General features: G+C 49.6%; 1 protein-coding gene across 7 annotated transcripts in view; it reads left to right on the top strand.

The window, feature by feature from the left end:
* The window catches only part of ANKMY1 (ankyrin repeat and MYND domain containing 1), a 53,627-nt gene extending 27,889 nt beyond the window's left edge, over nucleotides 1-25,738 (top strand). For 4 of the 7 annotated variants that reach the window (XM_065917189.1, XM_065917191.1, XM_065917188.1 and 1 more), the window contains 3 exons: nucleotides 2,935-3,013; nucleotides 3,760-3,920; nucleotides 25,245-25,738. In XM_065917189.1, the coding sequence (XP_065773261.1) occupies nucleotides 2,935-3,013; nucleotides 3,760-3,920; nucleotides 25,245-25,378 (374 nt within the window). In that variant the 3' untranslated portion in view covers nucleotides 25,379-25,738. Of the gene's footprint in view, nucleotides 1-2,934; nucleotides 3,014-3,759; nucleotides 3,921-17,813; nucleotides 17,914-25,244 lie in introns of those variants that run through there. The other 3 variants (XR_010660824.1, XR_010660825.1, XR_010660826.1) reach the window with 3 other exon arrangements.
* The last annotated feature ends 32 nt before the right edge of the window (nucleotides 25,739-25,770 follow it).

The following is a 25,770-nucleotide window of genomic DNA, read 5'->3' as shown; positions in this document are numbered from 1 at the left end:
ATGTGTTTCCCACAGGAGACATATTTTAGACTCAGTAATACAAATAGATTGGAAGTAAAGTGATAAAAAAAATCTTACATCATGAAAATAATAACCACAAGAAAGCTGCAATGGCTATACTTATATTACCAAAAAATGGACTTTAAAGCAAAAATATTACTGACAATAAAGAGGGACATTTTTAAATGATGAAAGAGTCAATTAATCAGGGAGGTAAAGTAATTATAAACCTATATGCACCTAACAGCAGACACCCAAATAAACAAAGCAAAAAAACCACACATGAAATGCAAAATAAATAATTCAATAATAAAATAGTTGGAGATGTCAATTCCCAATGTTCTACAATAATTTGTAGAAAATTTAGGCACAAAATTATAGAGAAAAGAAGATTTAACAACACGGTTAGACTACAGAGGACAGGGAATGCTGGCATGCTACAGTCCGTGGGGTCACAAAGAGTCGGACACGACTGTGTGATTGAACACACATGCAGACACATTGGACTCCGGACCTAACGCATTTATAGAACGCTGTGCCCACCAAACAACAGAAGGTATTTTCTTCTCAAGTGCACGTGGGACACCGCCTAGGACAGACCATGTGCTCAGTCATAAGACCCCCCCCCAAACTCTTAACACATTTATAGGGATAGAAAGAATGCAAATTATGTACCCTGGCCACAACGGGATGGAATTAGAAATGAGTATAATAGGAAGACATTTGCAGATACCACATAAAACAATACACTTCTAAATAACCAGGGGGTCAAAGAAGAAATGAAAAAAGTGATTAGAAGGCACTGTGATGTGAACGTGGAAGAAGACGAAATATCGGAACCCGCTAAAGCGGCGACCACAGGGACGCGCGGCTGTGAGCGCCTTCATTACGAAGAAAGCAGTCTCAGTCCCAACCCAACCCTGCTCCTTAAAACGCCGGCAGAGGAAGAGCGCACTAAGCCTAAAGTAAGCTGGTTTGCCAGCTACATAAATGTATGTGTGTCTGTTAGAGAGAATATTAGTGAAATAGAGGATAGGAAAATAGTAGAGAAAATCAGTAAACCTCGGGAGTGGTTCACTGAATAAATCAGGAAAACTGACACATTTGGCTAGATAGACCAGGAAAAAGTGAAGACTCAAATCACTAAAATCAGAATTAAAAGAGTAAACATTATTACCAAACATTTAGGAGTAAAAAGAATTATGAGAGAATACTATGAACAACTTTATGACAAGGAGTTGGAGCACCAAGATGAAATGGACAAATTGCTGAGAACATAACATCTACCGCAACCAATTAAAGAGGGGATAAAAAACCTGCCCAGATTTGTAACAATTAGAAAGATTGAGTAAGTAACAAAAAGCCTCCCAACAAAGAGTAACAAAACCCTCCCAGACAAACCCAGGTACAGATGGCTCCATTAGTAAGTTATACCAAACATTTAACATGGAATGAGCACACATCCTTCTCTAATTCTTTCCAAAATTAAAGAGAAAGGAACACTTCCTAACTTATTTTATGAAGCCTCGTTACTGATTCCAAAGCCAGACAGCAGCATTATAAGAAAACTAAAGACCCATATCCTTTATGAATATAAATGCAAAAATATTCAACAAAATACTAACAAACTGGGACTTCCCTGACAGTCTAGTGGCTAACAGTCTGTGCTTACAGTGCAGGGGCGTGAGTCCCATCCCTGCTTAGGCAACTGAGATCCCACATGCTGCACAGTGTGGCTGAAAATACACACGCAGTAGCAAACCAAACTCAGCCTCGTGCCAAAGAACTATCTACCATGACCAAGTGGGGTCTACTCCAGAAATGCAAGGATGGTTTAACAACAACAAAACTGTCAATGTAATATACTACGCTACTAAAATGAAAGAAAAAATTCAATTGATGTTAAAAAATTTTTGATGTAGAAAGTCCAACATCCTTTCATGATGAAACTCACAACAAAGAACAGAAGGGCATTTCTTGAACCTGATAAAGGGCACCTGCAAGAAAACCCCCACAGCTAACATCAAGTCAACGATGAAAGGCTGGGTACATTCTCACCCCAAGGTCGGGAAGAAGACAGAAACGTCTTCTGTGTAACATTGTACTGGAGTTGTAAACTCTGCAATTAGACAAGAAAAATAAACGAAAGTCATCTGAATTGGAAAGGAGAGTTTAAGTTACATCCTGCCTTATCACCAGCTCCCCCAGAAGTATCCCTCTGGCACCAGGTGGTTTGGGAGGGCGCTTTGGCCCTGCCCACTCTGTCCCTCACAGAGCTGCTTCTGCACCCCACAACAGCATGGGGAGTGGTCCTGGGGGCTGGGGGCATGGAGAGCGGGGAAGGAGGGTCTCCCACATTCTCTACTCTCCTGGCCAGCAAGTGTTTCTTTGTGGGGTTCCTGTGTCTTAAGGGGTGCCGGGGGGGTGGAGGATGGGTGGCCTTTCTTGAGAGGACTGATGTGTTGTCTAAGGACAGGAAAGCAGAGGGGTGTGGTTGAGCATCAGGTGATTACTGTGGGTGGGATTCGCTGCTGTCCTGTCCTCCAGCCCTCTGGGCGTCCTGCTGCCAGTGGCCAGAGAGCAAAGCCAAGAATCTCCAGACCAGAGGGGCATGTGAGCTGGCCACGGCCAGAGGGAACCTGGTGCCGCCCTGTGGCCATTAAAGGCAGAGTCGGGAACGCGGAGCTGGGCCGACGGCCAGGAGGCTTGCAGACCTCAGGGCGTGGGTCCAGGAGCAGAGGGACGCACCGCGCTCTGTGCCCTCGGACCTGCTGGGGCTGCTCGAGGGCCGCGCCGCCCGCCCCGCCAGCCTCGCAGGGCCGGGAAGGGGCACACCGGGCGGTGGAGGCGGGCAGCGCAGTGCTGCCCTCCACACACGGGCATCGTGCACGACCAGGGGGCCGGGGAGGCTAATGCGGATCTCTCTCGCTACAGCGGAGCTGGCCCCCTGCCTCCGGCTGAAGCGGAAGGGCACCGGCATGCCCAAGGGGCAGGACTTGCTGGGGCAGGAGCAGTAAGTGGCTGGGTGGTGCTGCTGGGTCTGCCGTGACCTCCCTGGCCCACGCAGGGTCGCTCCCGAGAGGCCCAGCTCTGCTGTGGGCCGTGGCTCAAGCCAGGATGGGGGCAAGGGGGCTGCAGGCTCACTCATGGAGTGGCCTGGGTGGCTCTGGGTGGGTTCCATGGCCCCTGGCGGGGGCAGTGGCCAAGTAGGGGTGAGCCCAGCTCTGCCACTCGGAGACGCCCCCCACCCCCATCAAGGTGGAGGTGCTGCCCTCCACCCCACACCCTCCTCGCCCTCCAGTGCTGGCCCCCTCGGGTCTCAGCTCTGCCTGTCCCTGCTGTTGGGGCGCAGTCTTTGCATGCCTGTGTTATCCCCGTGGGCATCCTGGACAGTTTCTGCCCAGGAAACCCTGATGGGGGTGGGTGGGCAGGCGGGGGAAGGGCACCTACCCAGCTCACTGCCCCCCGCCCCACGGCAAGCCTGCCCAGAACTGGCTCCCCCACCGCAGACTCCTCCCACCCCCTCACCAGGTGATGACGTGAGGGTCCCCGAGTTGGGGAGTGTCACTTCCTGCCCGGTCGGGTTGGCCAGCACAGGATGGGGGCTTGTTTCCTGTTCCTAGTAGCACCGGGCTGGACACGCTTAGACCAGGACTCGCGAGCTGGCCACTCTGAGTGTGGGACATGGTGGGTCCCGGTGCCCAGGGCCTCACGCACACATGCCGGGCGCCCCCTGACTGCCCACCTGCTCCCTTGCAGGATTCCCTTCTTCAAGTTCTGCTACCAGTGCGGCCGCTCCATCGGGGTGCGCCTGGCACCCTGCACCCGCTGCTACGGGATCCTGACCTGCAGCAAGTACTGCAAGACCAAGTCCTGGGCCGACTTCCACAAGAAGGACTGCAATGCCCTGGTGGCCATCGGTGAGTCCAGGCGGCGGCTGGGCCAGCCCGGCCACGCCCGGAAACCTCCCCAGTCCAAGCCCCTGAGCAGCATTCCCGGGGAGGGGGCCTGTGTGGGGACAGGGAGGCATGCAGGGGAGACTCTCCCTGGCCCTGGAGCTCCGGCGAGGCCGCTGGTGGGCAGAACTGTCCCCTGGGACAGTTGGAGTTGGGCCCTGGGCCCTGTTGAAGTCGGGGGGGAAGCAGGGGTGTCCTGTTCTTTCTCAGAATCTGTCCTTGGCTCCAGGGAAGAGGCCGGACAGACCCCTGCCCTTGGGCCCATGCCCCTGGAGCTCTGATCTACAGCATCACCTCCATCTCCCACTCTGTGAAATGGGTCTTTTAGTAACAGGTTCCTGTGGGGCGCACCCGGGATCTGGCCACAGCGCCCTCACCTCCGGGGATGCAGGACAGGGGCCTGGGTCGTCTCTGAGGAGCAGTTACCCTGACACCTGGTTCTTGGGGTGTATCCCGCACACGTGTGAGCTCTGAGCAGAGCGTGCCTGTGCAGCCCTCACCCCACGTCGGGCCCTGGGCTCTGGGCGCCCCTGCTGTGGTGGGAAGTGGGGAGCCCCGAGGACTGCTCTGGGCGGCGCTTCCAACAGCAGCCCGCGGCCTGCGTGGGCACATGGGCTCCTCGGGGACGGCCCAGCCCCTCACCTCCAGGCTCCCCACTCCCTGCCAGTTTCTTGTCCAGGGGAGCAGCAGGAGGAGGAGTCCTGGAGGGTGGACGGATCTCAGTGAAGCAGCAGCGCTGGGCTCCGCGGCCAGGCGGGCTGGGCCGCCGGTCCCCCGCTGCTGGCACCTGCCTGTGGGGCCGCCTCTGGGCTGCTGGCCCCGAGGACTCTAGGACCAGGGGTCTGCTCCCACAGCGTGGTACACAGCAGTGTCGCCCCCGACCCCGAAATAAAGCGGCCTCCCTGGAGGGGTTTCAGCCCGCTCCACTCCGACCCGACTTCCCAGGTGGTGCTGGTGGTAAAGAACCTGCCTGCCAGTGCAGGACACGTAGGAGACGCGGGCTGGATCCCTGAGTCGGGAAGGTCCCCAGAGGAGGGCGTGGCAGCCCCCTCCAGCATTCTTGCCTGGAGAACCCCATGGACAGAGGAGCCGGGAGGGCTGCAGTCCCTGGGGTCCCAAGGACTCGGACACGACTGAATCAACGGCATGCGCGCAGGCACCCCTACGCCGGCCGGGGGCTCCGTGTCCGGCCGGTGGTCTCGCTGGCCCCCTGGCCTTGGCCGTCTGTCGGGAGAGGAGGGCGGTGGGTGCGCATCAGGACTGGAGCGTGCTCTGGAGGTACCGCCGGGAGGTGGGGGTGTCTGGGCTCATCACGGCTCACAAGGGGTGGGGTGGCACCTCCCGTCCCTGCCCACGGGCTCCGGGCTGTCCACTAGTGTCCAGGGCGTCCATTTCTTCCACGTGCATTTCCTGAGCGTCTACTTTGCCAGGGCTGTTCTGCAGGGGGGGGGGGGGGGGTGGCTGGTGGATGTGGGAATCACCCCCATTTAGACGGAGGGGAAACTAGAGGGTGACCGTGAGCCAGGAAGGGGGGTCCCTGGGTGGTCCATCTGCCCCCATGGAGGGGCGGGAGGAGGGGTGGTGAGGTTCGGGGACCCCATCTTCCAGCAGGAAGGTGGTGGGTGTTCCAGGGAGGGACTTGCTGCTGAGAGCAGAATGGTGGGGGGGAGTGGCAGAGGAAATGGGGGGGGGTTGGAGCCCAGCAGGGGAGGACCCCAACCCAGCAGGCTGTTCGCTGGTCAAGGCGGTGTCTGCAGCCATGCTGATTTTGCCTGATTTCCAGTCTCTTGTTGAGGACCGGGCTCCCTAATGGGGCTTCCTCCTTCCCAGAGGAAGTTTGCTGGGGGCCACCCCACCTGCTCCCGGAAGCAGGGCTGAGAAAGGCACCTGGGCAGAGGAGAGGACCTGGTCATTGCCCTGGAGCTGGGCTAGCTTTGCAGAGGGGCTCCCCGTGGAGGCTGGGGGTGGGCTTTGGACCTGCCTCAGCCAGTCTGGCTGCAAGCCAGCCTGGGACACGTAATGGGGCTGTGGAGCACCTTCCTGGGTGGGGAGCACGGGGGTGCCTCCCACTACATCTGCCAGAAGGAAACTCTCCTAACGATGACTTCTTACAAGTCACACTTGTTCTTTGTACAAAAGTTAGAGAACACGTACACACAAAAGTAAGAAACGGGAAATGACAATTATCCCAGCACCTGGCAATTACCACGGCTGACACTTTGGTGTCTGTGCTTCCAATTTCATGTGAGTCTATATAGACACCAGTGGAAACAGTGACAGACTTTATTTTTTGGGCTCCAAAGTTACAGTGGATGGTGACTGCAGCCATGAAGTTAAAAGATGCTTGGGAGAAAAGTTATGACAAACCTAGACAACATATTAAAAAGCAGACACATCACTTTGTTGACAAAGGTCTGTACAGTCAAAGCTATGGTTTTCCCAGTGGTCATGTATGGATGTGAGAGTTGGACTATAAAGAAATCTGAGCGCCGAAGAATTGATGCTTTTGAATTGTGGTGTTGGAAAGACTCTTGAGAGTCCCTTGGACAGCAAGGAGATCAAACCAGTCCATCCTAAAGGAGATCAGTCCTGGGTGATGCTGGAGCTGAAACTCCAATACTTTGGGCCACCTGATGTGAAGAACTGACTCCTTAGAAAAGACCCTGATTCTGGGAAAGACTGAGGGCAGGAGAAGGGGACGACAGAGGATGACATGGTTAGATGGCATCACTGACTCAATGGACGAGAGTTTGAGCAAGCTCCAGGAGATGGTAAAGGACAGAGAGGCCTGGCGTGCTGCAGTCCACAGGTTCTCAAAGAGTCTGACATGACTTAGCGACTGAACAAAAGACGACATCATACGTAACGTGTGCACACACCACGCACACACATGCATATCTAAAGTGGGAGCATGGTCATGTTGTAGGCCGTGAACATCTTTCTGTGCTGTTTATCTGCAACATCATTTTCCCCAAATGAAAACAGTCTTTATTCTGGTTGTGCAAGATGAAATCAGCATAAAGCATCCCAGTGTGCTCAAGGATGACGACCCTGAACGTGTTTAGATTTTATTCTGTGCACACGTGCACGTATGTCCTCCAGCACCCTGTGCACACACCTGCTTTTCCACGCACTCCATCCCTCAATCCATCCATTAAAACAGAAAGGTTCACTTTGAACCTTCACCTGCCTTCCTAGCGCCCTGTGTGGTCCTGTCACTCCCACGCTGGAGCCCCAGCATGTCTGCCTGATGCCGCTTTGACGGGCATGCAGGTTCGCTGTCCACAGGTGCAAGGCCACGGCACTCACGCTGGTGGCCCATTTCTGCTTTGTCTGAACTCACGGGGCTGAGCTCTTCACACCTTTGTTATGCACCCCTGGCTCGCCCTCTGGAAGTCCTGGCTCATGTCCCTCCCCCGCCCCGCCAGCCCCGGGCTCTGGCGGTGTTGCCCGTCCAGTCCCCGGGGTGCCGCACCCCTCAGCTCACAGCTCGCTTCCACACGTCGATCCCGCACTTGTCCGTCCTCTTGCCTGCGTTTCCTGGGGAGGTTTGCTCTCCCTGACTTGTGAGGACTCCCTAAAGCACACCCCACCCCGTCTCCAGCTCCCATGGGAAGGGCCTTCTCCCGGTTGAACTTGGCCACGTGGAAATGTCTACTCTGTTGTCCACTCTGTCCGTCCTGTCCTTCAGGGGCCAGTTTGCTAGCGTGCTTAGGAAGCAACCCTGGATGAGACTGCGCCCAGATTCTACAAACGAATTTCTTGCACTGTGGTTTTCACCTGCTTACCTGTAACTTCATTCTTTTTGGAGTTATTTCTCCACTCTTCTCCAGTAGCATATCGGGCACCTACTGACCAAGTTCATCTTTCAGTGTCCTATCATTTTGCCTTTTCATCCTGTTCATGGAGTTCTCAAGGCAAGAATACGGAAGTGGCTTGCCATTCCCTTCTCCATTGGACCACATTTTGTCAGAACTCTCCACCATGACCCGTCCGTCTTGGGTGGCCCTACACTGCATGGCTCATAGTTTCATTGAGTTAGACGAGGCTGTGGTCATGTGATCACATTGGTTAGTTTTCTGTAATTTTGGTTTTCAGTCTGTCTACCCTCTGATGGAGAAGGATAAGAGGCTTATGGAAGCGTCCTGATGGGAGAGACTGACTGAGGGGGAAACTGGGTCTTGTTCTGATGGGTGGGGCCGTGCTCAGTAAATCTTTAATCCAATTTTCTGTTGATGGGCCAGGCTGTGTTCCCTCCCTGTTGTTTGACCTGAGGCCAAACTATGGAGGTAATGAAGATAATGGCGACCTCCCTCAAAGGTCCCATGCACACACTACCACACCCAGTGCCCCCGACCCTGCGGCAGGCCACGGCCGGCCCACGCCTCTGCCGGAGAGTCCTGGACACACGCGGGCAAGTCTGGGTCAGTCTCCTGCGGGGCCCCTGCTCCTTTCTCCTGGGTCCTGGTGCACAGGGTTCTGTTTGTTCCCTCCAGGAGTCTCCTTTCCCAGTCCTATGTGAGTTCTGGCGGCTTTATGGTGGGTTAATGGTGACCTCCTCCAAGAGGGCTTATGCCACTCCCAGGTCTGCTGCACCCAGAGCCCTGCCCCTGCGGCAGGCCACTGTTGGCCCGTACCTCCACAGGGGACGCTCAGACACAGTCTGTCTCGGTCTCTGTGGGTCCCGGGTCCTCGTGCGCACAAGGTATGTTTGGGCCCTCCGAGTGTCTCTGGCGGGTATGAGGATGATTCCAAACGTGATTTCACCCCTGCTACCATCTCTGTGGCTTCTGCTTTGCCCTTGGATGTGGCATATCTCCTCACAGTTGCTCCAGCACCTGTGAGATCAGTGGAGAAATAACTCCAGAGAGAATGAAGAGTAGGGGCCAAAGCAAAAACAACCCACTTGTGGATGTGACTGGTGATGGAAGTAAAGTCTGATGCTATAAAGTACATAGGGACCTGGAATGTTAGGTCCATGAATCAAGGCAAATTGGGAGTGGTCAAACAGGAGATGGCAAGAATGAATATTGACATTCTAGGAATCAGCAAACTAAAATGGACTGGAATGAGTGAATTTAACTCAGATGACCATTATTTCTACTACTGTGGGCAAGAATCTCTTAGAAGAAATGGAGTAGCCATCATAGTCAACAAAAGAGTCTGAAATGCAGTACTTGGATGCAATCTCAAAAATGATAGAATGATCTCTGTTCGTTTCCAAGGCAAACCATTCAATATCACAATAATCCAAGTCTATGCCCCAACCAGTAATGCTGAAGAAGCTAAAGTTGAATGGTTCTGTGAAGACCTACAAGAGCTTCTAGAACTAACACCCAAAAAAGATGTCCTTTTCATCATAGTGGACTGGAATGCAAAAGTAGGAAGTCAAGAAACACCTAGAGTAACAGGCAAATTTGGCCTTGGAGTACAGAATGAAGCAGGGCAAAGGCTAATAGAGTTTTGCCAAGAGAACACACTGGTCATAGCAAACACCATCTTCCAACAACACAAGAGAAGACTCTACACATGGACATCGCCAGATGGCCAACACTGAAATCAGATTGATTATATTCTTTGCAGCCAAAGATGAAGAAGCTCTATACAGTCAGCAAAAACAAGACCAGGAGCTGACTGTGGCTCAGATCATGAACTCCTTATTGCCAAATTCAGACTTAAATTGAAGAAAGTGGGAAAACCACTAGACCATTCAGGTATAACCTAAATCAAATCCCTTACGATTATACAGTGGAAGTGAGAAATAGATTCAAGAGATTAGATCTAATAGACAGAGTGCCTGAAGAACTATGGATGGAGGTTCATGACATTGTACAGGAGGCAGGGATCAAGACCATCTCTAAGAAAAAGAAATGCAAAAAGGCAAAATGGTTGTCTGAGGAAGCCTTACAAATAGTTATAGAAAGAAGAGAAATAAAAGACAAAGGAGAAAAGGAAAGGTATACCCATTTGAATGCAGAGTTCCAAAGAATATCAAGGAGAGATTAAAAAAAAAAAAAAAAAGAAAGAAAGAAAGAAAGAAAGCCTTCCTCAGCAATCAGTGCAAAGAAATAGAGGAAAACAACAGAATGGGAAAGACTAGAGATCTCTTCAAGAAAATTAGTGATACCAAGGGAACTTTTCATGCAAAGATGGGCATAATAAAGGACAAAAATGATAAGGATCTAACAGAAGCAGAAGTTATTAAGAAGAGGTGGCAAGAATACACAGAAGAACTATACAAAAAAGATCTTCACGACCCAGATAACCACAATGGTGTGATCACTCACCTAGAGTCAGACATCCTGGAATGTGAAGTCAAGTGGGCCTTAGGAAGCATCACTACAAACAAAGCTAGTGGAGGTGATGGAATTCTAGTTGAGCTATTTCAAATTCTAAAAGATGATGCTGTGAAAGTGCTGCACTCAATATGCCAGCAAATTTGGAAAAGTCAGCAGTGGCCACAGAACTGGAAAAGGTCAGTTTTAATTCCAATCCTAAAGAAAGGCAATGCCAAAGAATGCTCAAACTATACTGCACAATTGCACTCATCTCACACGGTAGCAAAGTAATGCTCAAAATTCTCCAAGCCAGGCTTCAACAGTGCGTGCGTGAACCGTCAACTTCCAGATGTTCAAGCTGGTCTTAGAAAAGGCAGAGGAACCAGAGGTCAAATTGCCATCTGCTGGATCATCAAAAAAGCAAGAGAGTTCCAGAAAAACATCTATTTCTGCTTTATTGACTATGCCAAAGCCTTTGTGTGGATCACAACAAACTGTGGAAAGTTCTTAAAGAGATGGGAATACCAGACCACCTGACCTGTGTCTTGAGAAATCTGTATGCAGGTCAAGAAGCACCAGTTAAAACTGGACATGGAACAACAGACTGATTCCATGGAGTATGTCAAGGCTGTATATTGTCACCCTGCTTATTTAACTTTTGTGCAGAGTACATCATGAGAAACGCTGGGCTGGAAGCACAGGCTGTAATCAAGATTGCCAGGAGAAATATCAATAACCTCAAATATGCAAATGACACCACACTTACGGCAGAAAGTGAAGAACTGAAGTTCTCCTTGATGGAAGTGAAAGAGGAGAGTGAAAAAGTTGGCTTAAAGCTCAAGATTCAGAAAACTAAGATCACATCATTCAGTCCCATCACTTCATGGCAAATAGATGGGCAAGCCGTGGAAACAGGGAGAGACTTTGTTTTTTTGGGCTCCAGAATCACTGCAGATGGTGATTGAAGCCAGGAAATTGAAAGACGCTTGCTCCTTGGAAGAAAAGTTATGACGAACCTAGACAGCATATTAAGAAGCAGAGACATTACTTTGCCAACAAAGATCCTTCTAGTCAAAGCTATGTTTTTTCCAGTAGTCACGTATGGATGTGAGAGTTGGGACTATAAAGAAAGTTAAGCGCCAAAGAATTGATACCTTTGAACTGTGGTGTTGGAGACGACTCTTGAGAGTCCCTTTGACTGCATGGAGATCCAATGAGTCAGTCCATCCTAAAGGAAATCAGTCCTGAATATTCATTGGAAGGACTGATGCTGAAGTTGAAATTGCAATACTTTGGCCACCTGATGTGAAGAACTGACTCATTTGTGAAAAGACCCTGATGCTGGGAAAGATTGAAGGCGGGAGGAGAAGGGGATGACAGAGGATGAGATAGTTGGATGGCATCCCTGACTCAATGGATATGAGTTTGAGTAAGCTCTGGGAGTCTGTGATGGACAGGGAAGCCTGGCGTGCTGCAGTCCATGGGGTCTCAAGGAATCGGACACAACTGAGCCACTGAGCTGAACCTGTAACTGTATAGTCAGCCTAGAGTTCATTATGGTGCAGGGCAGGAGACGCGGCTGGCTGGAGCTCACTGCCCGGGATTAGCGCACCAGAGCTCCACCCTGTGAGACGCAGTGTTGTCCATACTGACTCAGTCGATGGGTCAGGTGTCAGGCTCGAGGATGTCTTGTCAGGACGCTCTGGTCATTTTCAGTGTTTAGTTTGGGAGACAGTTGGCATCTTTCACGTGTTGTTTTCCAGTCAGCCATGTGTTGCCCTTGTTGATCATTTCCGTTACATGGGAATCCCCGTCATCGGCTTTCACACGTCACACCCGGCCTTCAGCTGCTCAGCTCCGCCTTCATCGAAGGCTCCCCCGTGCTGCCACGGGGGCGGCCCCTCTGCCCCCTGCCGCCCCGAGGCCATACCCACTCCTCTGTAGTGAACCTGTGCCCTGAGCGCCTCCCCGCCGCGCGGCGTGCTCTGGGCACCCAGGACCCTGCAGAGGAGAAGGACACCCGAGCCCGCCCTGCGGGGCCCATGTTCCAGGAGGCAGAGCCCTGGTGCGGAGAAGGCCCCCGCTGCCGGCCTCCACCGGGGCAGTGGTGGATGCCTCCACCACGGCTGACCGGCAGCTGGTGCGGCGAGCCTCAGCGCCTCTCCGAGGCGCGCAGGCAGCGTGGCCACCGCTGTCCCCAGCTCTCTGCGGCCGGCCGTGGGCTCTGCGGCCAGTGACGCCCAGTCCGTCCCTTCCTGGGCTCGCAGGCCGAGGCCGCGGTGGGTGCCGTGCCGTCTGTGACTTCCCGGGCGCTCTCGGCCTCCGGTGTAACAGCAGGGCGCTCTCGGCCTCCCTTCTTGTGGTTGGGGCACTGAAGTCAGCCGTCCCGGCTCGCGTCTCCCTTCCCGTGGGCTGCACCCTGCTCCGTTATCTTGCTCCTGAGCGGCTGCCGGCCCCCGCGTGTTTTCACTGGGGCCACAGGCCAGTGCTGCGCTCACCTCCCTCTCTCTCCCGGAACCTCCGCGCCTCCCACCTCGCCGTGGGGGTCACTGTGGTGATGGGAGCCTGTGCTCCGTCACCGCGTCCGTGCCCAGCTCTAGGCCGAGGGTCCTCTCTGCCGGCTGTTCCCCTCCCACGTTGCGGTCCGCAGAGACTCCGGCTGGGGCAGGGTTGCAGCCAAGTGGACGGCCGCCCCCTCAGGTCCCGAGTGCCTCGGGCAGCCGGCTGGGATTTCAGACGCGGGGATGGCTCAGGATGGGCTCCTCTCTCCCTGGACAGACTCAGACAGGGTAGGGGCCTAGCACTGCCAGTGTGGGTGGAGCAAAGTGGATGTCACTCATCCCTGGGGCTCCTGCAAAGCCAAGCTTCGTTTCCAGAAAGTTCTGTGACGTTACTGAGGCCCTCCTCCCGCTTCTGCCCTCTGAGTGAGAGGAGGCGCCCACACCCTGCCTCTCTTCTCTGGCTGCCGGGCGGGCTACCTGGCCCCTTAGCTCTCTGAGAACTTGGAGCTGCGTCAGTCAGGCCCGGCTGCAGCGGGAGGGCTCCCGGCAGGCCAGGGCGGCCCCACCTGTCCCCCCACGGCCTGGCCCGAGGAGCCTGCACACCCTCCCTCGTGGGCCCGCCCCATCGTCGTGGGGGTGGCCCGTCACCTGCTGGAGGCGGGTGGGCGGGGAACATGCCCGGTCCCTGCAGGTCGGTGCTCAGGGCTGCAGAGCTCCGGCTGCCTGCTGGGGGCTGGGCTGAGAGCCGGCCTGGTCTGGTCCCTCGGGTGCTTGGCTGAGCGTCTGGGAGAGGGGAGACCAGCCCACCAAGAGGCAGTGGGAACCACATGGCAGTGATAAGCGGGGTCAGAGTGACTGACGGGGGTCAAGGTTTGGCCAGGGGGGTTGCAGAGGTCAGAGTTAGTGCAGAAATGGTCAGTGTGTGGGAGCATCTGGGAGGCGGGCTGCGGAGAAAAGTGGGGAGGAGAGGGGAGGGGAGGGGGCCGCCCACAGACGCAGGAAGGGCAGACAGGGCGTGGCGGCTTGGGCTTTCCCCTGCCCTGTTCATCTGAGGCGGATGCGTGTGTGAGTGTGTGTGTCCAAGTGCGCCTGTGAGTGTGAGGAGGGTCATGACAAGGGGGTGGAGAGCCGGGTCTCCAGGCAGCCGCTAGGGAGCCAGCCTGCGGGGAGTGAGTGGCCCGAGGCGCCCTCCGCTTCGCCCCTTCGCGCCCCCCATCCCCTCCTCTCCCCAGCTCGAGTCTGTTCCGCTGCCCCGCTCACCCCGCCCTCCAGGACCCTCACTCCCACCTCCCTCCCCTCCAGGCTTCTCTCTCCACCCACCTGGACTCCGGGTCTGGGGCAGCTGAGCGGGGGCAGACGGAAGGCAGGACCGCGGAGGGCACGGTGTTCCAGGGTGATAGTGGGTGACTGCAGAGCGCGGGGCCGCGGGGGCCTTCAGAGTCCAGACTGTCATGAGGACGGTGGAGGAGTAACGGGGCCAGCGGGGGTGCAGGCGGAGGGGCCAGCGAGCAGGCCGGTGGCCGGCCGTGCCCGTGGTGGGCATGCCCCAGAGCAGGCGAGCTCCGGGAGGTGGAGCGAGGGGCGGGGACAGGGGCTGATGGGCCCCTCTTCGAGCAGGGGAGTCAGGGGCTGGGTGCGGGCCACGGGGACGCTGCACGGGGAGCCCATGTCCTCAGCACATGGGCTGGGGATGGAGGCTGGAGCCTGGGCCAGATAAGGTCAGGGGAACCTCGGGAGGAGACAGCTGGGGAGCTGGAGGTGGGGCGCACCCTGGGAGGCAGCTTGGGATGGGCAAGGGCAATGGCATTGGGCTTGGAATGTTGGTGGTTGACATAAAGGGTCCGGAATTTGTGGGTGCCAGGATTCTGCCCAGAAGCCAGCATTGTGTGTTCTGCAGAGGTGGGGTGGGGGCAGGGGGAGTCTCAGGAAGGACGCCGAAAACAGGTTTGTGTGTCCTGGAGCTGCAGGTGTCCTTCCCGGCCACAAAGCCCCCCCAGTGGAAGTGTGGGGCACTGCGGTCCATGGATTCACAGAGCACTGGGCACGACGTGGCCGCCGAATAGCAGCAACAGTATTCCATTGTGCAAATAGACCACGGTTTCTTTACCTTCATCTGTCGGTGGGTACTTAGATTGCCTCCGTATCTTGGCTGTTGTAAACATTGCTTCTGTGAATATTGGGGTGTTTGGTCATTGTTGAGTTGCTAAATGTGTCCAGTTCTTTGCAATCCTGTGGACTTCAGCATGCCAGGCTTCCCTGTCCATCACCAGCTCCTGGAGTTCGCTCAAACTCATGTCCATCGAATTGGTGATGCCATCTCACCATCTCATCCTCTGCCACCCTCTTCTCCTTTTGCCTTCAATCTTTCCCAGCATCTTTGGGGTGCATTTGTCTTTTCAAATTAGTGTTTTCCTTTTCTTTGGATTATAAATACCTAAGTGGGATTGATAGATTGTGTGATAGTTCTGTTTTTAGTTTTTGGAGGGAACTCCATGCTGTTTTCCATAGTGGCTGCATCAGTTTCTCTCCCCACCAACAGTGCCTGAGGGCTCCGTTTTTCCACATCCCTGCCAACGCGTGTTTATTGTCTTTTTGATGATGGCCATTTTGACAGGTGTGAAGTAGTATCTCAGGAGTTTTTGATTTGAATTTCCCTGATGGTTAATGATGTTGAGCATCTTTTCATGTGTATGTTGGCCATCTGTCTGTCTGCTTTGGAAACATGCTTATTCAGGTGTTCTGCCCATTTTTAAATCAGATTGGGCTTTTTAAAACATATTGACTTGTATGAGTTGTACATGTTTTGGGTAGTAACGCCTTACCAGACATATCATTTACAAATATCTTCTCCTGTTCAGTAGGTGGCCTTTTCATCTTGGTGATGGTTTCCTTCACTGTGCAAAAGCTTTTTAGCTTGATGTAGTCCCATTTGATTATTTTTGCTTTTTAAAAAGCCTTTGCCTGAAGAGAGAGATCCATAAAAATATTGTTAAGGATGATGATATCAGAGACAACACTGCCTGTATTTTCTTCTCAGTTGTATGGTTTCAGGTCTTAGCTTTCAAGTCTTCAGTCCATTCTGAATTTCTTTTTGTATGCAGTGTGACGTGGTGGTCCAGTTTGATGATTTTACCTGTAGCTGCCCAGTTTTCCCAAAACCACTTATTGAAGAGTCTGTCTTTCCCCCATCATATTTTTTTGTTCCTTGTTGTAGATTAATTGGCCGTGTGTGAGTGGACTTATTTCTGGGCTCCTTTTTCTGCTCCACTCTCTATGTGTCTGTTTCTGTGCCAGTACCACTCTGTTTTGATAATTATAACTTTGTAATAGAGTTAGAAATCAAGACGTATGATGCTTTCTTTGTTCTTTCTCAAGATTGCTTTGGCTATTTGAAGTCTTTTATGGTTCCATACACATTTTGGAATCACTTTCTCTGTTTCAGTGAAAAAAAAAAGTCATTAGATTTTGATAGAGATTGCTTTGAATCTGTAGATTGCTTTGGGTTGTATGGTTATTTTAACAGTATTAACTCTACTAATCCACGTGCAAGTGATAGCTTTCCATTTGTATGTATAGTCTTCAACGTCCTTCTTCAGTGTCTTACAGTTTTCACAGTACAGGTGTTTTACTTTCTTGGTTACATTTATTCATAGGAGCTTTATTTTATCTGACTTGATTGTAAATGAGATTGTTTTCTTATTTTCTCTTTCTGAGAATTCATTATTAGTGTATGGAAAAGCAACAGAATTCTGAATATTAATTTTGTATGCTGCAAATTTACTGAATTTATTTATTATAATATTTCTAATGGTTTGTTGGTGGAGTCTTTAGGGTTTTCTCTATTAGTATCAAGTCATCTGTAAATAGTCATCTGACAGTTTTCCTTCTTCCTCCAGCTTGGATGCCTTTTGTTGTCTGAATGCTGTGTCTTCCAATACTGTGTTAAATAGAAATGATGAGAGTAGGCATCCTTGTCTTGTTCCTAATCTTAAAAGAAAAGCTTTTAGATTTTCACCATTGACTATGATGTTAGCTGTGAGTTTGTCTCAAATAGTCTTTATTATGTTGAGGTACACTCCCTCTATAGCAATTTTGTTGAGAGTTTGTTTTTTTTTTTTTAGATCACAAATGGGTATTGAATTTTGTAAAATGCTTTTTTTGTTAGTTATTTATTGAGATGATCACATGATTTTTATCCTTTGTTTTGCTAATGTGGTGTTTTCATGTTGATTAATTTGCTTATATTGAACCATTTTGCATCCCTGGAATAAATCCCACTTGATAATGATGTATGATCATATTAATTTATTGTTGAATTCAATTTGACAATATTTTGTTGAGACTATTTGCATCTTTGTTCATCAGGGATATTAGTTGGTGATTTTCTCTGTTTATAGTGAGTTTGTCTGGTTTTGATATCTGAGTGAGGCTGGCCTCAGAATGAGTTTGGGAGTGTTCCCTTGTGATAGCTTGAGAAGGACAGGTGTTAGCACTTTATAAAACGTTTGAGAGAATTCACCTGTGAAGTCATTTAGCCCTGGAATTCTATTTATTAGGAGTTTTTAAATTACTGATTCAGTTTCATTACTAGTAGTCACTCTGGTCAGATTTTCTATATCTTCCTGATTCAGTCTTGGAAGATTGTGTTTCCAGGAACTTACCCACTTCTTCTAAGTTGTGCAATTTGTTGGCATATAACTGTTCATAGTATTTCCATATGAGAGTGTGTATTTTTGAGATATTGGTTGTAACTTCTTTCACTTTTAAGTTTTAAAATTTGGGCCACTCCTTTTCCCCTTGATAACTGGCTACAGGTTTATCAATTTTATCTTTTCAAAAAAACAGCTATTATTTTTATTGACCTTTTCTAACACTTTTTGGTCTCTATTTTATTTATTTCCACTCTGATCTTTATTATTTCCTTCCTTCTGTTAAGTTTGGACTTTGATCTTCTTTTTCTAATCTTTTAAGTGGAAAGTTAGGTAGTTTATTTGGGAGGTTTTTTTTGGTTTACTTGTTTCTTTGGGTAGAACCAACTGGAGCTGACTCTCCCTCAGATTATGAACTCCTTATTGCAGAGTACATCATGAGAAACGCTAGGCTGGAAGAAGCACAAGCTGGAATCAAGATTGCCGGGAGAAATATCAATAACCTCAGATATGCAGATGACACCACCCTTATGGCAGAAAGTGAAGGAGAACTAAAGAGCCTGTTGATGAGAGTGAAAGAGGAGAGTGAAAAAGTTGGCTTAAAGCTCAACATTCAGAAAACTAAGATCATGGCATCTGGTCCCATCACTTCATGGCAAATAGATGGGGAAACAGTGGGAACAGTGGCTGAATTTATTTCCTTGGGCTCTGAAATCACTGCAGATGGTGACTGCAGCCATGAAATTAAAAGACACTTTCTCCTTGGAAGGAAAGTTATGACCAACCTATACAGCATATTGAAAAGCAGAGACATCACTCTGTCAACAAATGTCCATCTCGTCAAGGCTATGGTTTTTCCAGTGATCATGTATGGATGTGAGAGTTGGACTATAAAGAAAGCTGAACGTTACCATTTTTCTAAATTCCATATATTTAGAAAGATGGTAACAATAACCCTGTATGCGAGACAGCAAGAGAGACACAGATGTTTTGAACAGTCTTTTGGACTCTGTGGGAGAGAGTGAGGGTGGGATGACATGGGAGAATGGCATTGTAACATGTAAATTATAATATGTGAAACGAATCACCAGTCCAGGTGCTCGGGGCTGGTGCACTGGGATGACCCAGAGGGATGGGATGGGGAGGGAGGTGGGAGGGGGGTTCTGGATGGGGAACACATGTACACCCATGGCAGAGTCAAGTCAATGTATGGCAAAACCAATACAATGTTGTAAAGTAAAATAAATTAATTAATTTAACAACAACAAAAAAAAGTTGAATGCCAAAAAATTGATGCTTTTCAACTGTGGTGTTGGAGAAGACTCTTGAGAGTCCCTTGAACTATAAGGAGATCCAACCAGTCCATTCTAAAGGAGATCAGTCCTGGGTGTTCATTGGAAGGACTGATGCTGAAGCTGAAACTCCAGTACTTGGGCCACCTGATTCAAAGAGCTGACTCATTTGAAGACCCTGATGCTGGGAAAGATTGAAGGCAGGAGGAGAAGGGGACGACAGAGGATGCGATGGTTGGATGGCATCACCGACTCAATAGACATGGGTTTGGGTAGACTCGGGAGTTGGTGATGGACAGGGAGGCCTGGTGTGCTGCGGTCCACAGGGTCGCAAAGAGTTGGACACGACTGAGTGACTGAGCTGAACTGAACTATTGCAGAATTCAGGCTTAAGTTGAAGAAAGTAGGGAACACCACTACGCCTTTCAGATACGACTAAATCAAATCTCTTATGATTATACACTGGAGGTGACAAATAGATTCAAGGGATTAGATGTGGTAGACAGAATGCCTGAAGGACTATGGACAAAGGTTCATAACATTGTATAGGAGGCAGTGACCAAAACCATCCCAAAGAAAAAGAAATGCAAGAAGGCAAAGTGTTTGTCTGAGGAGGCTTTACAAGTAGCTAAGAAAAGAAAAGAAGTGAAAGCCTAAGGAGAGAGGGAAAGATATACCTAACTGAATGCAGAGTTCCAGAGAATAGCAAGGAGAGATAAGAAAGCTCTAAGTGAACAATGCAAAGAAATAGAAGAAAACAATAGAATGAGAAAGAGATTTCTTCAAGAAAACTGGAGATCGATATCAAGGGAACATTTCATGCAAAGATGGGCACAATAAAGGAGAGAAAGGTAAGGACCTAGCAGAAGCAGAAGAGATTAAGAAGAGGTGACAGCAATACAGAGAATAACTATAAAAAAAAAGGTCTTAATGACCTAGATAACCACTCACCTAGCGCCAGACATCCTGGAGTGTGAAGTCAAGTGGGCCTTAGGAAACATTACTGCAAACAAAGCTAGTGGAGGTGATGGAATTCCAGCTGAGCTATTTCAAATCCAAAAAGGTGACGGTATTAAAGTGCTGCACTCAGTATGCCAGCAAATTTGGAAAAGTCAGCACTGGCCACAGGACTGGAAAAGGTCAGTATTCATTCCAATCCCAAAGAAGGGCAATACCAAAGAATGTTCAAGTTATCACACAATTGCATTCATCTCACATGCTAGCAAGGTAATGCTGAAAATCCTTCAATTTAGACTTCAACAGTATGTGAACTGAGAACTTCCAGATGTACAAGCTGGATATAGAAAAGGCAGAGGAACTAGAGATCAAATTGCCAACATTCCTTGGATCATAGAGAAAGCAAAGAATTCCAGAAAAACATCTACATCTGCTCCATTTGACTGTGTGGATCACACCAAACTGGAAAATTCTTCAAGAGATGGGAATATCAGACCACTTTACCTGTCTCATGAGAAGCCTCTTTGCAGGATAAGAAGCAGCAGTTAGAACCAGACATGTAGCAATGGACGGGTCAAAATCGGGAAAGGAGTATGTCAAGTCTGTACGTTGTCGCCCTGCTTATTTAACTTATATACAAATTACATCATGCAGAGTACCTGGCAGGATGAATCACAAGCTGGAATCAAGACTGCCAGGAGAAATATCCGCAACCTCAGATATGCAGATGGTATCACTCTAATGGCAGAAAATGAAAAGAGACTTAGGAGCCTCTTGATGAGGGTGAAAGAGGAGAGTGAAAATCTAGCTTAAAATGCAACATTATAAAAACTAAGATCATGGCATCCAGTCCCATTACTTCATGGCAAATGAGGGGGAGAAGTGGAAACAGTGACAGATTTTATTTTCTTGGGCTCCAAAATCACTGTGGACAGTGACTGCAGCCATGAAATTAAAAGGTGCTCCTTGGAAGGAAAACTATGATAAACCTAGACAGCATGTTAAAAAGCAGAGGTATCACTTTGCCAACAAAGGTCCTTCTAGTCAAAACTATGGTTTTTCCAGTAGTCATGTACAGATGTGAGAGTTGGACCATAAAGAGGGCTGAGCTGCGAAGACTTGATGCTTTTGAATTGTGGTGCTGAAGGACTCCTGAGAGGCAGCAGGGAGATCCAACCAGTCAGTCCTAAAGAAAATCAACCCTGAATATTCATTGGAAGGACTGATGCTGAAGCTCCAGTACTTGGTTACCTGATGTGAAGAGCCGACTCATTGGAAAAGACCCTGATGCTGGGAAAGTTTGAGGGCAGCAGGAGAAGGGGATGAGACAGAGGATGAAATAGTTGGATAGCATCACCCACTCTATGAACAAGAGTTTGGGCAAACTTCAGGAGACTGTGATGGACAGGAAGCCTGGTGCGCTGCAGTCCATGGGGTTGCAAAGATTTGAACAGGACTTAATGACTGAACAACAACAAAGGCCTATGCTGCTATCAATTTACCTCTTAGAACCACTGTGATGCATTCCACAGATTTGGGAGAGTTGTGTTTCTGTTTCCATTCATTTTGAGGTGCTTTTTACCTTTGATTTCTTCATGGACTCTCTTTCTTTCTCAGTAGCATGTCAGTCAGTCTCCACATGCTTTTTACCCACTTTCTTCCTGCGGTAGAGTACTAATTTCATACCACTGTGTTCAGAAGAGATGCTTGATACAATTTCAGTCTTCATAAATCTGTTGAGACTTGTTTTGTGGCCTAGCATGTCATCTGTCCTGGAGAATGCTCCCCATGCACTTGAAAACAATGTGTATTCTGCTGTTTTGGGATGGACTGTTCAACAGACATCTATCAAGTCTTTTTGACCTAGTGTGTCATTTAAGGCCCTTGTTTCCTTATTGATTTTCTATCTGGATGAACAATTCATTGACGTATGTCAGGTATTACTTTCAGCTTTTCTCTTTCTGTCTTAATGTTTGCTTTGTGTATTTTAGGTGCTCCCATGTCAGGTGCATATATGTTTATGAACATTATATCCTGCTCTTGGAATAGTTACTGTATCATTATATGATGCCTTGTCTTTTGTTATAGACTTTGTTTTAAATTCTGTTTTGTCTAATATGTATATTACTAACCCACCTTTATTTTGTTTCTGTCTTCAAGGAATATCTTTTTCCATTCTTTCATTTTCAGTCTGTGTGTCTTTAGTTCTGAGATGAATCTCTTATGGGCAGCATATGATAGGGGTTTTTTTTTTTTTAAACAAATACATTCAGCTATGTAATATCTTTTTAATGGAAGTGATTCCTGACAGGTATCTACTTACTGCCATTCTGTTATTTATTTTCTAGTTGTTTTTGTAGTTCTTCTCTGATCTTTTCTTTTTTTAGTCTTTCTCTCCCCTTGTGGTTTGATAACTTTCTTTAATGTTATTTTTGCCTTCCTTTCTCTTTTTTGTGTGTATCTGTTGTAGGGTTTTGCTTTGTGGTTACTGGGAGGTTCATATATGTGTCTCTATATAACTGTCTGTTGGTGATGGACAGGGAGGCCTGGCGTGCTGTGATTCATGGGGTCGCAAAGAGTCGGACACGACTGACCGACTGAACTGAACTGATGTCTGTGTATCTCTTTATCTATCTAATTTGTGTTACACTGATAATCATTTTAATTCAAACACATTCTAAAAACTACTTTTTTTACTCCCCCACTCCACAGTTTTGATGTCATATTTTACATCTCTATGTGTATCTCTTAAGTCCTTATTGTAGTTATATGTAATTTTATGATTTTTGTCTTTTAACCTTTGTACTAGCTTAAATTTTAAGTTGCTGATCCACTGCCTTTACTATATATTTGCCTTTCCAGTGAAATATTTTTCCTTCATAGATTTTCTTATTCCTTTTTATGGCCTTTTCTTTTTTTGATTAGAGGGCCCCTGAACATTTCTCGTAACGCTAGTTCAGTGGTGACAAAGCCTTTTAGTTTTTGCTTGTCTGCGGCACTCTTCTTCAGTCCCGAATGGTGATCTTGTTGGGTAAGTATCTTTGGTTGTAGGTTTTCCCTTTCAATACTTTAAATACATCACGCCACTCCCTTCTGGCCTACAGTTTCTAATGAAACGTCAGCTGGTAGCCTTATGGAGGTTCCCCTGTTTGTGACTCTCTCTTGCTGCCTTTAACGTCCTCTCTTTCCCTTCACATTTTGCCATTTCACTTATGAATCATATGTCTCGGTGTGTGTCCCTCTTGTTCATCTTGTTTGGGACCCTCTGTGACCTTTACCTGGATATCTGCTTCCTTCTCCAGGAAAGGGGATGTTTTCAGTCATTATTTTATCGAATACATTTTCTGCCCTGTTTTCTCTCCCCTCCTTCTGTGGCTCCTAAAGTGTGAAGGTTAGTATGCTTGATGTTTTCTCAGAGGTTCTTTAAGCTGTCCTCGTTTTAAGAGAAATGTTTTCTTCCTGCTGTTCTGATTGGGTGATCCCCGTGGCTGTCTCCCAGGTCACTTATGTGTTCTTCTGGATCAGCTGGTCTGCAGTTGACTCCCTGTAGTGTGATTTTCATTTCAGTGACTTCTTTTGCTCTGGCTGGTTCTTTTTTTTTTTTTGTATTTTCTAATTCTTTGTTGAAGTTCTCACTGTATTCCTAAATTCTTTCCCCAGGTTTGCTCAGTACTTCTCTGGACTGTTGCTTTGAACTTTTTATCCAGTAAATTACTTGTCTGTGTTTCTTCAGGGTCTTTCTCCCCCTGGGGTTTCATCTTTTTTTTTTTTGGAACATGTTCCTCTGTCTCCTCAGTTTGTTTGGCTTTCTCTGTCTCTACGAAATTATGCAAACTTTGTGCCGGCTTTGAAGGCATGTCCTCATGTGGGAGCTTTACCCACACTTTATCCACTGTGCCAGTTTCCCTAATATCTAATGTTCTCGGGGTGCTCTCTCTGCTGGTATGTTTCGGCATGTTGGAATTTTAAAACCTGAGCTCCTATCACTGGGGATTTTCTATTCCCTCTCTCCCCAAGTGAATCACATTCTGCCTGACACTGGGCGAATCCTATGGCTTCTTTCATATCTGCTCCTCTCCACTGTCAGCTGAGGACCAGTGGGATGCCCACCCTCCTGGGAGATTCTTCTGCTCAGAGCCCTGGCAGCAAAGCTTTCCTGGCCCCTCTGCCCATAGGGAGAACTTTTTCTTCTTCCACAGTCCAGGCCGCACAGGGCTACCAGGTCCACACCTGTGATGCCCTGAAGGAGATACTTCTGCATCTGATATCCACCCACACACTCACTACGGCCACACAGGTTTTTTTAAGTGTGTGGGACTTAGCTCTCCCGTGACTTCAGGTGGCCATTGACTTTATATTAATAAGCATTGATTTCGCCCAACATTTTGATGTGTCTGCCAGGAAGGTGGTCATTTCAACAGTTACCATGCTGCTACGACTTCTTCAAAATAGATATTTCTGAATACTTATCCCTCTTTCCTGATGCTCTCCTCTTGGGCCAGTCGGTCTGATTCCCCAGGTAGATGCTGGTGCATATTTTGAGAATTTTGATAAGTTTCTTGCTGGTGTTTCTCTGTTTTCCCAGGTTGGGTATAGAAATAGGTTTGTGGTATAATAGAAACTGGGAATGTTCTTGTTATTTTTTAGGCCACATAGAGGAAGGAGGGAAATAGGGTTATGGAGGTTTCACTTTGGCCTCCCTGCTGGCTCAGTTGGTAAGGAAGCTGTGCCTGCAATGCGGGAGACCTGGGTTGGATGATCCCCTGGATCCAACCAGGTTGGATCCCTGGTTTGGACGATCCCCTGGAGAAGGAAATGGCAACGCACTCCAGTATTCTTGCCTGGAGTTCCCGTGGACAGAGGAGCCTGGTAGGATGCAGTACATGGGGTCACAAAGAGTTGGACACGACTGAGCGTCTAAGCGCACACACAGGTCTCACTTTAGAGGGCTGGCTCCTCTCTGGAAGGAGTCCCTGCCATGCAGGGGGTGTCTGCAGGGGTCCCCTGGGGTCCCACCCACGTGCCCCATCTTTGATGGCTCTGACACGTGACTTGCGACGTCTTCACTTTCTCATAGGGACACAGACATCCTTCCACTGTTCACTAGGGACTTAGGGTTGGGGAGTCAGTTCTCCATTCAGAACCTGAGTAGCTGCACTGTGATGATAACCATCATTTCTAGACAGAAGGGTCGTCTCCAGGTAAAGGAATGCCGAGTGTCACCTGGAGGGGAGTGGAGAATGCATTCCTGCATCTATGTGCACACACTCGTATGTGTGTACGCATGCGTGCGTAAGTGTGTACCTGTGCCCAGGCCACGCACAGGCGACTCCGAGGCGCTGGCTGCTCTGCACCCATCAGCGTGGGTCAGGATGTCTGTGACTTCCGGATCCCCACGAGAAATGAACAGGACCAGGAGGCAACGAGGGAGCCTCTCGCTGCCCAGCACCTGGCCTGGAGCGGGCAGGGCTTGGGAGCTCGAGGGTGGCCCCGGGCCTGACCCAGGGCAGGGAGGCCCAGTGCTCTAGGACGAGGACAGCCCCCTCCCCTCCTGAGCTGGGGGCTGGCCCGTGCTGGACGCTGCCTTACCTGTGCCCTCCTTTCCCCACAGGGAGAATGTACCCGATGGCTTTCATAAAGAAACCCCTGAAGCAACTTGGCAACGAGCCCCGGGGGTCTGAGGCCCTGAAGCCCTCAAGCAAGTCGAGGCGCTGCGTCTCATACTCCACCTATAGTCACGAGTGAGCGTCCGGGCGCCCTGCAGACTCCACGGGGCTCCCAGAGCCCCCGAGGCTTCCTCCCGGCCTGCCAAGGGAAGATGGCCTTCACAGCGACCTTTGCCTCCGGGAGAAGCTGGGCCAGTGGGCACCGAGGCCCGTCAGGACTCAAGCAGGGGCAGGCGGGTGAGCACCCCCCGCAGCCCGACGGGAAGCCTGGGCCGTGCCCTGCAGGTCTCCCTCCGAGGAGCCACCTCCTCCTCCCGGAGTGTGCTGCCCGGCTCCTCCTTGGGCCGGGGGCCCTTGACGCTCCAGGACCCGGACGACCGAGAAGCTTTGTTGAATGCTTGCACAGCAAGCCAGTGTGGGCGGCGATGCCCGAATAAAGTGACCGTCAGTGGCTCATGCCTCTGCTATAGC

This window comes from Muntiacus reevesi, chromosome 1 (assembly GCF_963930625.1).
Source record: "Muntiacus reevesi chromosome 1, mMunRee1.1, whole genome shotgun sequence".
NCBI classification, from domain to species: Eukaryota; Metazoa; Chordata; class Mammalia; order Artiodactyla; family Cervidae; genus Muntiacus; species Muntiacus reevesi.
This window is presented reverse-complemented; position numbering and strand designations above follow the sequence as displayed.